At 36.8% G+C, this 16,132-nt stretch overlaps 1 protein-coding gene across 3 annotated transcripts in view; it reads right to left on the reverse strand.

Annotated features, from left to right (window-relative positions):
* Nucleotides 1-1,465: 1,465 nt before the first annotated feature.
* The window catches only part of CCDC141 (coiled-coil domain containing 141), a 204,292-nt gene continuing 189,625 nt past the window's right edge, over nucleotides 1,466-16,132 (reverse strand). The window contains exons 25-27 of one of the 3 annotated variants that reach the window (XM_027590871.2): nucleotides 14,228-15,075; nucleotides 11,761-11,845; nucleotides 1,466-3,526 (exon numbers count right to left, since the gene is read on the reverse strand). In XM_027590871.2, the coding sequence (XP_027446672.1) occupies nucleotides 3,491-3,526; nucleotides 11,761-11,845; nucleotides 14,228-15,075 (969 nt within the window). In that variant the 3' untranslated portion in view covers nucleotides 1,466-3,490. Of the gene's footprint in view, nucleotides 3,527-9,501; nucleotides 11,846-14,227; nucleotides 15,076-16,132 lie in introns of those variants that run through there. The other 2 variants (XM_027590872.2, XM_027590870.2) reach the window with 2 other exon arrangements.

Here is a 16,132-nt window from a genome sequence, read left to right on the forward strand (position 1 = left end):
TTGTTTCACACAGGCTAAATCTTAGAGGTTTTCTTCACAGTGTCTGCATACTAATGCAGAGGAAACTTCCCTGAAGCTAGCCCAAGGATTCTCAGGGTCATTCCTGGTGGCGTGAGTATATGGAGACTCTGAAGAGGCCTGGGATGACTCTCTGCAACAAGTCTTTGTAAGACTTTCAGAGGACAACCATTATGGACATAGATACAATTAGATGCATTCATATATGAGTTTCTAGGTATGTATGGATGTGTATGTATATGTGTGTGTTTACTTCAAAATAGAACAGAGAAAGAAGGAGGAGAATACTTAAAAAAAAAAAAAGAAAGAAAGAAACATGGGTGCCTCGGTGGCTCAGTTGGTTAAGCGGCTACCTTTGGCTCAGGTCATGATCCCGGGGTCCTGGGACTGAGTCCCACGGCGGGCTCCCTGCTCAGCCTGATGCACCCCCTGCTTGTATTCCCTCTCTGGCAAATAAATAAATAAAATCTTAAAAAAAAAAAAGAACCCAACGCCCTAGAGAAGAACATTAACACACAATTGTAACTTGTGTTTGCAGTTTGAAGGGGTTTGCATTTCCCCTTCAGCACCGCAACAGTTCCCATCCTTCCTCCCATTTGTCATTACATAATATTGTTAAAACTATTGTTTGACATCTTGTCTTTACCATATCACCCGTTTATTGCCTTAGATAATATTTCCTGTTTGTGTTTGACATGGAATTCCATTTCAGTGAATTTCATCACCACAGTTCCATGAACCTGAAAAATTAATGTGACCATTGGATTAAATGATGAAATGTGTGTATGCAGCACACAACTAGTGACTTAGTGCCCGGGAAAAGAGATTTACTATTATTTCATCTCTCCTAGACATTTTCTCCTTGAAATTAATGACATGGTAAGAAAATATAGGAAAAATGAATTCAATAGCTAGTTCTTTTTTCATAGAGAAAGGATATGCTCATTGGTGCAGCATGTAATTCTGAGTGTAACTGCAGTGGTTTCTGATTTTTTTTCCCCCAAGGGAGTTTTAAATAAAGAGAATATTTTTCCCATTCTGAATAAACCTTTGGCATATTTTCAAACAGACAAGCACTTTATAATATGCCTGGCCTGCTGTGGCCGTAAGAGATTTAGTAGGGCAGCACTATGGGTTTGGAACACAGAAGTTTGCTATTCTTCAGGTATCTATTTTGCAGAGTTCTTGGTGGTCTTGCCTACATCCCACACATCATCAAAACTATGTGATTAAACATGTGATACCTAAATCTGAATTCATTTTCAAACAGGACTCTACCACTCTCAGACTAGTTTCTTGTGAGAAATCAGTAAATTTGACTTAAGAAAACTGTCTTCACTTGCTTTGATTACTGTCCGGTTATAAAACAGATCACTATTCTACAATGGGATGTTAAATAGGAGAATATTTCCTATCAAATATTAAACACCATGATGATTTGAGCAGTTGCATTTATTAAGAGCATTTGTGAGTCAATATTTATACAAGAATAAACACCCCCAGGTGCAAGAGGCTGAATGAAATGACAAATGTATTGTTTTTTACAGAGATTTAATGTTGAATTACATTTTAAGGAGCTCCCAGTAGAGCAAAGAAACAGATAAGTAAATTCTATTGTTTCTAGGTACTTAGTAGACATAATATACATTTCATTATCCACATGCATAAACCATTAGCAGTAAAAAAGAAATGAACACACAAAACATTTGTTCTTGAAGTAATCATATATGCTTTAATAACTTTAAGAAATGAGCTAGAGAAATCCACCTTTAAGGACCACATTCAGTACTTCATATGGAATATTCACATACAATAGCCAATGGATTAAAAAAAAACCCAATAGCAGCTTCTTGAGGATGATTTATGGTATTACATTTAAATAAAAGTAACCTCTAAGTTCTATTTTAGAAATAACTCTTTTAGGATTGCTATCTATGAGGAATTTAAATAGACTTATATTTGAAGTTGATATATGTGTATATAGATTGGAATAGTATTTTCCTGTTTTGATCTGCTATCTGGGAATTCTGTTTGAAAATACTGGTTTTTAATTATACATTTACAAAACTGGAGTTTGGCTGACTATTTATCTTGTAGGACGCATATAAATACATGTCTGTATTATGCCATGCTAAAATAAGAAAAGTCCATTTCTTCATTAACTCTTGGTCATGAGTTGCTCATTGTATTGGTACCATCAAGTGTTTTTCTAACCTCATTACATCACATATCACCTGGGCATTTCATATATTACTGAATTCATACAGATAAGAACTCATACTAACAAATAGGTATGCACACACACACACACACACACACACACACACACACACACACACCCCATTTGTATCACCAAGATCCAAAACACTTAAATGGTTTTTATTAATTCATAACGATACTAATGACATGTGATATACTGTGCTATATAACCATGGTTAAGACAATCAATGATAATTTCTCATATTTAAAGAAACCATATAGATTTTCCTCATTCTAAGTCTCCCTGTGAGATAGCATCATTCCTCTAACTGGCTGATGGGCCAGAGGGATTAGACGTCAGAGCACGGAATGGGACTCATTCACCAAGAAAACTAGGCCCTGTACCTTGCTGCATGTACACTTTTCATAATCCATTTTTAATTGTAAGAGTAAATTGATATTTGTTTCCAATATATGATATGCTGCCATAAGTTTGAACAGAAACTACAATGAGTACTCTGCTTGAATATCCATTTCTAAGTCTTGGATGGTATCCTAACAGTACTTCACTGTTTATACATTTATCTTTACAAAGCTTTTGATAAAATACAAGGTCAGTACTTGTCTTTGTAATGCATCAGTTAGTTTTCTTTTAAGTGATAAAGAATAATACCATTCTATTTTAGACAAATGATGTATATGACCAAAAATCACCTTCAAGAACATGGAAATAAAGAAAGCACTTATAGTTAACATTTAGAAAATACAAAATGATTAGTTTCATTGAAGTTTCCAATTAAATGTAGGTGCCAGAGTAGTCATTTGTATTCTACCTTTCACTTAATTAATAGACCAAGGTATGACTTTACGGAACTGATTACTTTTAAAACTATAATACCATGTCTGGCATATTTTAGTCCTGGTTTCTATCAAAAAGTCTTAGGAATATACTAGCAGCATAAGCTCATCCTTGCTGGAAGGAAGTACTAATTCATGAAAGATACATTCATTCTTGCAGTGTAGCAGAATACCAACTGATAAATCGTCCACTCTAGGATTTGATGTCAGAGACCAAAAGGGCTCCTTTTCTTCTAATATTAAAATTGTTATTGTTGGAGAAAGCACAGCTCTACGATGCTATAATTACAATGTCTTTTAAATTTTTCTCTCTTGGTCTGTTGATAATGACAATGGCCAGCAAATGATCAAATTTGATTTATGTTCCACATCAAGTATCCCCTTGCCCTGGTGAGCATCATCTCCTTCAAATAATTTATCTCTTTTGAAATCCCCAAAATATCATGGAAAGCTGCAAGAAAAATCAAGTGTGAAATGTTGCAAGTAGATGACAAATATCCATGATGTCTGTAACAAATTTATGGAAAAGGGACAAATTCATGTTACCTGCCCTTGCCCCTGCCTCTGAAAATGCTGATTCACTGTGATTCATTTATTGCTATCTCCCTGCCTTTCTCCTGGATGCAGTTGTTGCAGACCTACTTCCGGTAAACTTGCTGTGTTCACTAATTGGTTTTAAGAGTTTTTGGTAGATTCATTGGGATTTTCTGCATAGAAAATCATGCTATCTGCAAATAAAGATAGTCTTATTTCTTCTTTTCCAACCTGCAAAACTTTGATTTCCTTTCCTATCTTGTTCACTGGCTAGGACTTCCAGTACAATGATGAATAAGAGTTGTGAGAAGACATTCTCACCTTCTTCCCAATCTTAGGGGCAAAATGTCCAATCTCTTTTCGTTAAGTGTGATGTTAGTTACAGGAGTTTTGTAGTTAATCTTTATCAAGCTGAGGAAGTTTCTTCTGTTGCGAGTTTTCTGTTTTTTTTTTTTTTTTAATTTTCATGAACACACGCTGCATTTTGTCAAATGTTATTCCTGAATCAATTGACATAAGCATGTGATTTTTCTTCTTTTGCCTGTAGATGCAGTGGATTATATTGATTGATTTTTGAATATTGGACCAGACTTGCATACCTGGAACAAATCCCATTGGTGTATATAATTTGACTTAGTCATTGTTGTATTTGATTTGTTAGTATTGTGTTGGGAATGTTCATGTCTATATTCATGAGCGATATTGACTATAGTTTTCCTTTCTTTTAATATCTTTTTTTTAAAATCTGGTTTTAGTATGAGGGTAATTCTGATCTCATAGAATGAGTTTTAAATGTCCTCTCTACCTCTATTTCTTGAAGAGATTATGGTGAATTGGTATTATTCCTTCCTTAAATATTGGTAGCTTTACCAGTGAAACCATCTGGGCATATACTTTCTTTTTTGGAAACTTATTTATTATTGCTTCAATATCTTAAAGAGATATTGGGTGATCCAGGTTGTCTCTTTCTGCTTCTGTGAGTTTTGGTGGTTTATATCTTTCAAGGAATTGATCCATCTCATTTCAGTTCATCAAATTTGTGGGCTTCGAGTTTCTTATAACATTCCCTTATTAGGCTTTTAATATCCAAGGATCAGTACTGATATATTTTTATGTTTTCCAAAATATTTAAAAATTTCTCTTGAGATTTATTTTTGACTCATGTTCTATTTAGAAGTGTGTTGTTTAATTTCCAAGTATTTGGAGATTTTCTAGCTATCTTTCTGATGTTTAGTTTAATCCTGTTATGATTTAAGAACATGCTTTGTATGATTACTATTCTTTTCAATTTAAGTAAGGTGTGTTTTATGGCCAAGAATATGGTCTATCTTGGTGAATACTCCATGTGAGCCTAAGAAGAACGTGTATTCTACTGTTGGTGAATAAAATACTCTACAAATGTCAGTTGGATCCAATTGATTGATAGTGCTCTTTTAGGTCATATATATATCCTAATATTTAGGTGTTAGTGGTCCCATTTATTGAACTTCTCTCTTCTTCCTTATACTGTGTCATACTGTACCTTCGTATTTTGGTTCACATCTCTAATCACAGCTTCCCTTTGTCTTTCCCCCTACTCCAGAGGCCATTTTTTCTCACTGTGATTACATACTGCCTTGTTTTCTCTTTTTTCTTTTTCTTATATGTGCAGTATCATTAAGCAAGTAGTAAATTCATTAGGACTTGTCTTGAAGGACTTTTGCTTCCTTTAGAACTCCTAGCACTATGGTGCATGTAGGGGGCAATGTTCACACAGAAGATGAATATAACAGCTGATTGATTGGAATGTGCCAAGATCCCCCAAATCAAGAAGAGGACTGAGGCCTTCCAGCATACCCTGGGAGTGCCGTTTTGAAAGGCTGGTTGGTATCTATCAATGAATGTCTCGGGGAATTTTTTCACCAGAGAAAGGCTCGAATGGACTTTTCTAGAACATGGTCCTTGTATTGGTTTCCTGCTGTGACAAAGAACCATAAACTGGGTGGCTTAAAACAACAGAAATTTTTCTTTCTCAGTTCTGAGGCCTAAAAGTCCAAAATCATGGCATCGGTAGAACCAGGCTCTCTCTGAAGTCTCTAAGGAAGAATAGTTTATTACCTCTTCTTGTTCCTTGGGGTTGCAATCTCTGGCGCTCCATAGTTTGTAGAAGCTGACAAGGCCACCAATCTCTGTTTCTTTTATCATATGGCCTTTTCCTCTGTGTCTCCTTTGTCTCTATGTCTGTTATGGTCTTCTTATAAGAACACCAGGCACTGGGTTTAGGGCCACCCTGATGCTATTCAATCCAGTATAGTCCTCTACTTGGGCAATGAAAAATGTCATACAGACACATTTTATTGTGGTCTCTAACTCCCTCTCAGGGGGTCCCCACAGGCATTTCCTCAATCTAGAGGAAATTCACAGTGAGGGGGAGGAGAAACCCACAGCTGACACTCAGTTTCCTCACCCTGATGTTTGGCTATTTTTCCCTTCCTGTCTTACATTTCCCAACGCTTAGTGGAACATAGCATACAACTCTCTCAGGTTCCTGCATTATCCCATATCCTCACAAGAATTTATCATTTTTAGTGGGGGAAACATTCTTATTTAATCTGATAACCGAGACCAGGATATGATGAGAAATTCTATTACTCCTTTAAGAGTAATAGAAATGATAAATATTCATTTTAAGAGGCATCTTCTGGAGCTGCATTAACTTTAACCAAAGGCAGGCCTCCGAGAGTCAACATGGCAATGACTGCTAGGGAAGACACTTCAGAGCAGATGGGCATTTTTTAGCCTTTCCAATCCTGCCAGGTAACTGGTTTCCTACTTTGTCTGCATTTCCAGTGGCCCTGTTTGCCAACAGTTTGTTTGTGTGTGGGTTTGCATAATACTTATTACAAAGAAAGGTTCTCTGGCATCATGAGAATAATATGGGTTGGAGACTATTCACCATGAATAAATTATGTTTCTTTATATTTCAACCTTTGAATTTTTATCTTCAAAATATTTCATTATATGATTTTTTAATGCTAACATGAGATAAAAATACCATTTTGTAGTTGTTTAGATCAATAAGGTTCTTGGAAAGAACAGTTGTTGAATGTCAAAGGGAAAAGTTTATTTCATTAGCTAGCTCTGGAGCTGTTATTTCACAAGTATTGATATTTAAGTGGGTCCTAAATGGAAAAAGCCATAGCAGGGAGCCATCTGAATACAGATTGAAAACGTCAAAGTATGTAACTATTATTTCTCTGGTTTAAAGAAAAATAAGGTTGGACAAATGTTTTCCAGCTACTCCTATGATTAAAATATGTTTCAATTTCAGCCAGTCTTTATTGTGCTAATTGGAAATACATGCACACAAACATGCTTGTCTATATAACTCTTTGTATTTCCTTGTCTTTTAAGGAAAATAGGGTGTTAATTTTATGATATAAAAAGGAGAATCCAAAGAATTGGATTTGCCAGGCCCTGGCTTATACAGATGAAATTGCCATTGAACAGAAGAAAGAGCTATCTGGCCAAACACTCAAACTCCAGAATCAAAGATTTATTCATCTGGAGGAATATCATGCATCCAACCTTCACCACTGATGCTTGGGTGGTTGATAATGTTATATAAACTCTCACCAACACAAGGAACAGTGATGTGGGGATTCACGGGTGAAGGCCAAATTAGCAGCTTTGTGCTTTCCATTTTAAGGTTGAATTCATACACAACTGATAACATTCAAATCTCATCTCATGTAATGAGAGCAGAGAAAATGAATTGTTTTGCTTTAAGCAGGACACTGTTTCATTCAGTGAATGCAAATCTTTTGGCTCTTTGATACAGCTCAAGATTCTGCTAATGGAAAACAGTCTGTCATGCTTTGGCATTTGCATTGACATGCACAATATCAGAGAATACTAGGAGGATATATTTTATTTTGTTTCAAATAACTTATTTCATGGTCACACTTAAAATAATGTACACACAACAGGAATGTCAAAAGCTTCAGATGGCAATTTCTAGTAGGGAATAATCATAAATAAAAACAAAACCAAAAAATGCAATATTTCTTCCTTTGTTCATTTGAAAATCAAATAATCTAAATTCTTGGATTTGGCTTTTTTAATATTTACATATATGAATGAAATGCTGGTTTCAAATAAGATACAACAAGATTACCAAGATTATTGATTACTACAATAAAATACTGGTAATTTGTACAGTGTTCTAAAGAAGTACATAAATTCTGGTTTTGGCATTTTGGACATAGTCATTGTAGTATGCCTACATACTTCATGACTAGAACTTGATTCTGATTGGCCAATGTCCATAATAAGAAAGAATAATGAGGTAACAAATACATCTTTCCCTTTTTACATTCCCCCACTAACTCTCTCCAGAAAAAAAAAAAAAAAAAAAAAAGCTAGGTTTATCTTTGTTTACCTCCAACAACAATTCAAGAAATATTTATTGAGTATGACTGTGGCTTAGGTGCTGGGAGTATAATGATGAACAGGGCTGTCACAAATCCTGCTGCTAAATATCTCACACTCTAGCCAGAGGAGACAGATGCTCAAACATGCAACTGCAATGCAATCTTTCAAGGGATATGACATGGGCAGGTCAGGTGCTGAGAGTGCCCGTAGCAAGAATATCTACACTGGACTTGATGGCTCAGAAGGCTTCCTGGGGGAAGTTGTGTCTCAAATGGACCAAGAAGGATATGCAGGAGTTAAGCCACACAAAGATAGTTTTGGATATAGTAAGGGAAATCTGGGAAGAAAGGACTAGAGGGAAGAAAGAGCATGGTAGGTTAAAAACCTGAAGTAAAATGTCATTTTGTGGGGGGGATCAGAAGGGATGGAACAGAGATTAGGAAGGGGAAGGCAGGTACTAAAGGGCCTTGTGTACCACTTGAAGAAATTTAAACTTGAGTGAGGTGGTTAGAAGGTTCTTGCAGTAATCTATTTTAAGCCTGCATCTTGATTATAAATGAGCGTTAGCATTATGGAATAAAATAACTAATTGTCTATGACTTCTTTTTCCAAAGATTTTAGATATTTTAGAATACACAAAGATTCGAATGTAAGGATTTCGGCAGTAAATTTCTCTTGGAATTGAGTGTGAAAAAATTTTACCACCAAATGTTTATACACTTATTATTAGAAAATCAGAACTGGAAAGCTCAATAATTTTGCCTTTTAGGAAGCTCAAAAGAGATTTTGTGTTGCGTTCCTTCAAGGTGTCAAGTACATGTTCTTTTTAATCTTCCTTGTCATCTACATTTTCTTGTTGAGAAGTGTTTTGATATTACTAACTGTCTGGAATTTTCTCTAGAAGAAAATGCATATAAATAGTATATATATCTTTAAAAAGGAACATCATTTGCCTAGGTTTTTCATTTTTAATCAATAATTTTAGTTCATACTTTCATAAGGAGACTTCTTTGATCAAGACAGAAATCCTAGCAAAAGGAAAATCACACTTAAGTCTTTGAAATTAAAATATAACTGGAAGAATAACTGAATAGCTAATTTTTCTTCACTGCTGTGGGAATTACTAGATAGTCAATTGATAGCACAAAAGAATATGTAGGTAGATAGGTATGTAAATAGATGTATGGATGGATAGATGACCAGATGGATGGATGGATGAATGGATAGATGGATGAATGGTTGGACAGATAGAGTGATATACAGATAGCTAGCTGAACTATATCTAGAATATCAGCCTAATGCTTTTTCCCAATATTTGAGCTCTATGTGTATGTGCATATATGTGTATATACATATATTTGATATATGTCAAATACATATTATATTTGATATATGTATCAAATACACCCGGGGTTTATACCTTATTTAGTCACACACCATGGATAGATGGATATATATATATCCCACCCTGCTGCCCACTAATGCTCCCCATTAGCCTTTAACGGGCATGCAACATGTAAAGCAAACAAGCAAGTCCCATGCCCTAACAACCTCTAGCCACAAATTCAACCAAGACGACAAAATGGGAAAGAAGATCTTACTAAATTAACAAGAAAGAGACAGAGGGTCAGACAAGAATTTCTTACCTGGTCCTGCCTGCCCTCTTTGGACATGACTAGATTTTACTATTTAGCTTCAACATGGGAATAGCAGTTAGGCAAGACATGTAAAATATGTGAAAGTGGATAAAATGGATAGGAGACTTAAGAGACTGTGAGTTCCCTAGGACATTGTATATATATAAGCTTTTAATCGGTTTCTGTCGATATTTGGAAGAAAATTAAGAGATTTAATTGTTTAAGTAAATTGATGCACAGAAAAAAATATGTCAACTTTACTCAAGCACACATTTCATATCTTCAAATAACATTCAGTAGCTTTTTAATATTAACTTGAATATATTATTTTTTTCTACTTATTACCAGACTCATTAATTCAACAAAATGTAATAGAGTGTTTTCAGAACCCTAAAAGATTACAGTTTACCCAAATTCTATACATTATTTGAATATATTACTTTTAAGTATTTTTATTATTGTAGATAGTCTTACAGCAACATAATTAATTCCTTCCCTTCATCAGAAATCTATTATATTCTTTCAACTAAAGATTTTGTTCTACCATGACAAGACTATGTTTAAAATTTAAAAACAAATGCTTCTCTCATTCATGTTTATTTTTAGAGGGAACTAAAAAAGGTCCTCTTTTCTGAATAATATATTTCAGAAATGCATAGAAAATTCTTCAATATTACAGTGATAATTAGAAGAAAAGGATAGAATTCATTTTATGTTGTCTTATTACATACTTTTTCCCCTAGATCATACTAAATGCATCTTCCTAAGTTTAATTTCAAGTCTTTGAAAAAGATGTAATCTTAAGAAATTAGAAAGGAATTTAAGCTCCAATTCATAATACATCACCTCCCCTCATGGGAAAGGTTGGAAATCACAGACTAATACCATTCTAATATTCTAAAGAAACAGCATCTGAATGAGAATAGTGGGCAGGAGGCAGTGTGATGATAAGTCGCATCAAACAATAGAATTACCTTCAGCCTTCATAGAATGCTTTCTATTTTCCAAATCTTTACAAGACACGAAAAGAAAACTCTCAATTGCCCAAGAGGTAGACGATGAACCCATTTTTCAAATGGGAAACTAAGGCATTGAGATGTCTATACCACAGGCTGCAAAAAATGGTCAGCAGCAGAATCAAGAGAAGATGCAGGAGGAACAGGTTGCCATCGTATATATGTGGCTGCCCAAAACGTGACCATGGCATGACAGGAATTATGTTGGTCCATCTGCAGCCTGTGTTCCAGTTTGCTCTATGACAGGTGCAGCTGATGGAAGTTTGAAACTCCCTCTGAAGTTGACAGCACATCTATTCGCCATGGTGAAACCCGTGAGATCAACAAGGAATGACTATTTACATTGGCCGCCTCAGATTTAGGAAGGTAGGCTAGGTTGAAACTACATAGAATGTATTTTGATAAATGAAATCAAGACATGAAACGCAACAAAAGGACAGCTGATGTGATAAGGTAAATTACAGGTTCACTTCAATATTTCTCCTGTTATTCTACAGAGATGTTTATGAGTACAATTAAAAATAAATTATCAAACAATTGGATTTGAAATTTAACTCACACCTCTCTGCTGATTCAAGCCTTGATATACATGCTCTTAAGTGAGGATGGAGTAAACATTGTGTAATCTTACTGGGCTTTATATTGAACACATCTCTTTCTACAATACAAAAATGTATGCTTATCCACTGCTAAGAATTTACCAAGCTCCTCAAATATACTAAAACACTAGAGAAAATATGATTATTTCGCTGTTTGGTATTAGCCAAACAAACAACATGACTAGAATGTGGGTACACTTGGTGGAGAGAGGCAAGCAAATATAAGAGATGCAGTAAAAGAAACAACCATGGGGTCATTCTTTAGGCTCATGAGAATGATGTCCAAGAGCGACAACCCCACAGTTACTGTGCGAGTACCCAGTACATTAGGGACACACTAATGTAGATGACACACAGCATTACCCAGTTTATTCTTGTGATTGGCGGCCTGTGGTTACCTGTCACGTGGAGGATGACATTGGAAGAGAAAATGCCACTAGAGTTTTGGGCCCGAGCCACATAGAGGCCTGCGTCTGCCTCACATACCTTTGGAATGAACACCGAATGTCTTGTCTCCTTGTGTAAAACCTGTAAGTGCCCATCTGCAGACAATTTCTGGCCCTTCTTGTACCTGAAGCAGAGAGTCAGTTTTAAAGTCAGGATCACTGTATATTCACATCATTTCTAAGCTCTAAAAACCATTGCAAACAAGCCCATTACCATTGTAGTACTCTCTCTCTCTAGTATTAGCAGGAACTTTGCAGCTACCACAGATTCCAATGGGCCTTTCATCCTTCAAGCAGAGGTTGGAGACTTGTGGCCTGAGAAGTGCTTGATCAGGTCAGACCATATTTTTCAAAAAACTGACTTTTTGGACAACATTTAACAGTTGGAATATTGCATGTGAAAATTCAGATATCCAACTATTCTTTAAAAAAAAAAAAAAAACCCAAACAGGGTGCCTGGCTGTGTCAGTCAGTTGAGCACCCGATTCTTGATTTCGGCTCGGGTCATGATCTCAGGGTCATGAGATTGAGCACCACGTGGGGCTCCACACTGGGCCTGGAGCCTGCTTAAGATTCTCTTTCTCCCTCTCCCTCTGTCCCTACCCACCCCCTACCTCTCTCTCTCCTTCTCTAAAACAAACAAACAACAACAACAAAACACAAGAAAAACCCAGACCATCTGGTCACAGAGGGCCACCATTTGCTTACGGCAACAATTACTGAGAGTGTGAAATGGCACCCCTCTATTTGGCTTGTGTCATTCTTTCAGCTGCTATGGAATAGCATCCTGTGAGTTCTGAGAATCTATGTTGGAGTGAGACTCATCCACCCCATCATATTCACCCCACAAGATCATGTGAGAATAAAAACATGCTATTTTAGAGGAAGGTACTTATACAACATTTCCTGGTGAAATGAGTTCATTTTTATGAATTAATTTCATTAGAAGAAAATGATTTATAATTGTAAAAGGCATTTATATAATTGGATTATTACTGTTAATGACATGTTTCTAAAAGTTTCCTATGAACACGAGTACTTAGCTGCCTCTTTTTAGAAAGCAATTTATTTTGTATATTCTAGATTCTTGTTTATTCATACCCATGTTCCTTCACCTAAGAAGCGGTGACAAACCTGAATCATTTTCTGTTCCCATTGCCTATGTGATAATTTTGCATTTTTATGAGTGTCCTAAGAATGTTTATTTCCAAGAGCTTGCCGGCTGCTAATTGAGCAAAACCACTGTAAATCCAAAAGCAAGGTATTTTTTCACAATATTATGATAATTCTTCAACAATAAATACTAACCAAGTTATTTGTTGTGTGGACAAAACCAAGAAACACTGCAGACAACATTTTTCTTTGGGATGAACTGATATTTAATAATGAATTAAATATTTTTTAAATTCATAAATATGAAATTCCTGATCTATTAAAAAAACATGCAATTTTAAAAACAATAAGACAAAAGCATGAATGGCTGCACTGTATCACAAGTGTAGTCTCTTTTCATCATCTGAGAGACCAGAGTTTTCTCATAGATTCTTTAGATAAGCAACTCACACTTCAAGTATCATCAGTGGGCATGCATAATAGTTGAAATTGTTAATGTAATGTCTACTGAAATACTATGATAAGTAAATGCTGTTTTACTTATCTTAGTTTATGAGTATGAACTCAGTCTCACAAATTTGTAACTTTGTCCTCAGATAAATCTACTTACAGATGAAAAATTTCTAAATGTTTAGAAGTAACCCACGTAGTAAGAAAGTGAGAACTACTTTTAAAATAACAGTGATTCAAAACCTGTATTCTGCAGTTTACTTTCTATTAAAACAAATATGCTAAAAAATAATGATGTCTCCAGAGGGAAATCCTATTGTTCACAGCTCAGTTATTACACCACCTTTCAAAAATGGGTTTATTACCTGTCACTGGGAGCAACTGTGAAAGAAATATTTTTATTCCATCTTTCACACTGAAGAAATTTATAGAAAGAAATCTTAGTGAAACAAACAAATATTACAAAAGTGATGTGTGACTCTGTTAGGAAGAGGGAGAAGATGAAATGGGTAAATGAAAGAAAAGGGGAAAACCCAAATTCTTATGTTTTTTAATCGAATACAGGATATTAAGCTAAGAAATGTCATGCTTATGCAGAAATAAGCAATAGGAAACAATTTCAACCCAACATCTTCAGAAATGTGGAATGTTAAACTAATAGGAAAAATAAAACAAAACAAAAAAACCCACAAAAGAGTGCAGTTAAGTTGCAGTGCTTTTGGAGTTGGGTAAGTTATTATTTTATGTGGTTCCTTTTGCTTCTTCTGGGTATTAGCCGTCCTGTGCCTACAGGGAGAGCTGGGGGTTGGTGTGAGGTTGAATCATGCACAGTTGCAGTGTTACAGAATATTAATAAGCTATCCCTACACCTTTAAGTTAGTGCACATAGAATGATTTGCTCAGTCATTCAATGCGTTTATGACTTGTCATTATAAGCTACCCACCATGTCAGTGTAGGCTCTGGAAATCCTGTTACTTCAACTTCCAAAGTCACTGGAGAACCTTCCATGACAGTTACATTAGACAGGAGCCTGGAGAAATTAGGAGCCTGGCCAGCGAGGCTGACCACCGTGTTCTTTGCTGATGTACATTTAATCTCCTCTTGGGGGACCATTTGCCTCTGATAGGCCCGGCTGGGGCCTGATCGAAACCCAAGGCCTGAGAATGCATCCTGGGAAGCATGCAGCCTGTCTCGGGTTTTAGTGATGTTATTATCAACATGCACTTTCTCCTGTGTTTCTAGCAAACTTCCCTGAGCCTGAGGGTGCTGCTGTGAAGCTCTCTCATGCACTTCACTCGGCATGCTCTCTGGATGTTTAGCACTGATTTTGCAGAAGGCAGTACTTTTTTCCAGAAATCCTCGGGAGGTTAATGGGAGCTCAGCTTTGGACTGGGGGTAAGGCCTCTCAAAATGACTTGAAAATGTTTCTCTGTTATCACTGTAAGCATCAGCCAAAGCAGCAGTTGGTGGAATGCCCGATTCCTGGGCCTCCCCTGCACTGCTGGCCCCGGTCTGCATCCTGTAGCTGCTTGTGTGAAGGCTGAGGGCAGGGCTGGCATGCTGCTCCACGTCCATGGCAGCCGGGGCAAGGGGGGAATCGGGGCTTCCTGAGAGTGGAGGCAAGGAGATGTCATCAGGTGAGACACATTCGTATTCTTCTCCTGAAAGTATGTCTGCAGGCAGGAGCCGGCCTTGGACAGCACCCTCTCTGTCACAGGGTGGCTGCTTCAGGTGCGGGGGACGCTGACCCTCTCCTGTTCCACTGATGGCCCAAACACCTGCTACCTGTGCCTTCAGAACAGAAAAGCCAAAGCTTCGGGTTAGTCACTGAGTTTTCTTTTTCCAGGTCTCAAACTCCATCAGACAGACAATCTGAGAAAAACAGTGAGTTAAAGGTTGGGGCGCTGGCACAAGCGGTACAGAACTTGAAACCATAGGTCTGCTGAACCTGGGCCCAGTCCCATGCCATGCCTAAGGAACTGGTAAACTGACCTCCAGGCTCTGAATGAAATGTATAGACCTTGGGAAACAGAGGCAAGAAAGCCCTAGTTTTCATCTCTAATGAGCAGGTTGAAATGGATCAATGTCTTCCAAAATATGATCTGAGGAATCTCCTCCCACCCGCAAATTCTGCTTTGTTTTATTTGTCTACACTCCATGGGGATGCATAGCTCCTAAATCTCAGAGGCTCCCTTGTTAGGCAATCCCTCTGACCCTCCTAAGAATAATCTCTCTTTCTTTCTTAGGAAAGCCATTCTTTATTATTATCATTATAGGTGGTAAAATATATACAACACGAAATTTACCATTTTAACCATTTTTAAGTGTACAGTTCAAAGACATTAAGTACACTCACATGGGGGCAACCACCCATCATCCATCTCCAGAACTTTTCCATCTTTCCAGACTGAAACTCTGTACCCATTAAACACTAAATTCCCCATTCTCCCCTCCCACCAGCCCCTTCTACTTTCTGTCTTTATGAATTTGACAACTCTATTTACTCCATATGGAAAAAAGCATTTTTCATGACTGGTTTTATTTTCTTAAAGCCCCTTATTTTTATTCTTCCATGAAAAAGTATCTGTTGAACACCTGTTTCATACTAGGTACCATGCCAGGCATTGGTGAGATGAAATGAGTAAAAGTAAACCCAGTCTCTGCCCTCAGGGAGATAACAGCCTAGCAGGAGAGGTAGATGTTAATGGGACAATCACAGGTTACGGTCTTTCACAAGAGAACACAAGATATGAAAGAGGAAGATCTGCCACTTATCTTTCCATGCCATGTGGAGTGCAGGCCATGCTAGGAGACCGTGAACAGCAGTACTTTACCTCCTGCTTATGCT

Source organism: Zalophus californianus, chromosome 3 (genome assembly GCF_009762305.2).
Source record: "Zalophus californianus isolate mZalCal1 chromosome 3, mZalCal1.pri.v2, whole genome shotgun sequence".
Taxonomy (NCBI): domain Eukaryota; kingdom Metazoa; phylum Chordata; class Mammalia; order Carnivora; family Otariidae; genus Zalophus; species Zalophus californianus.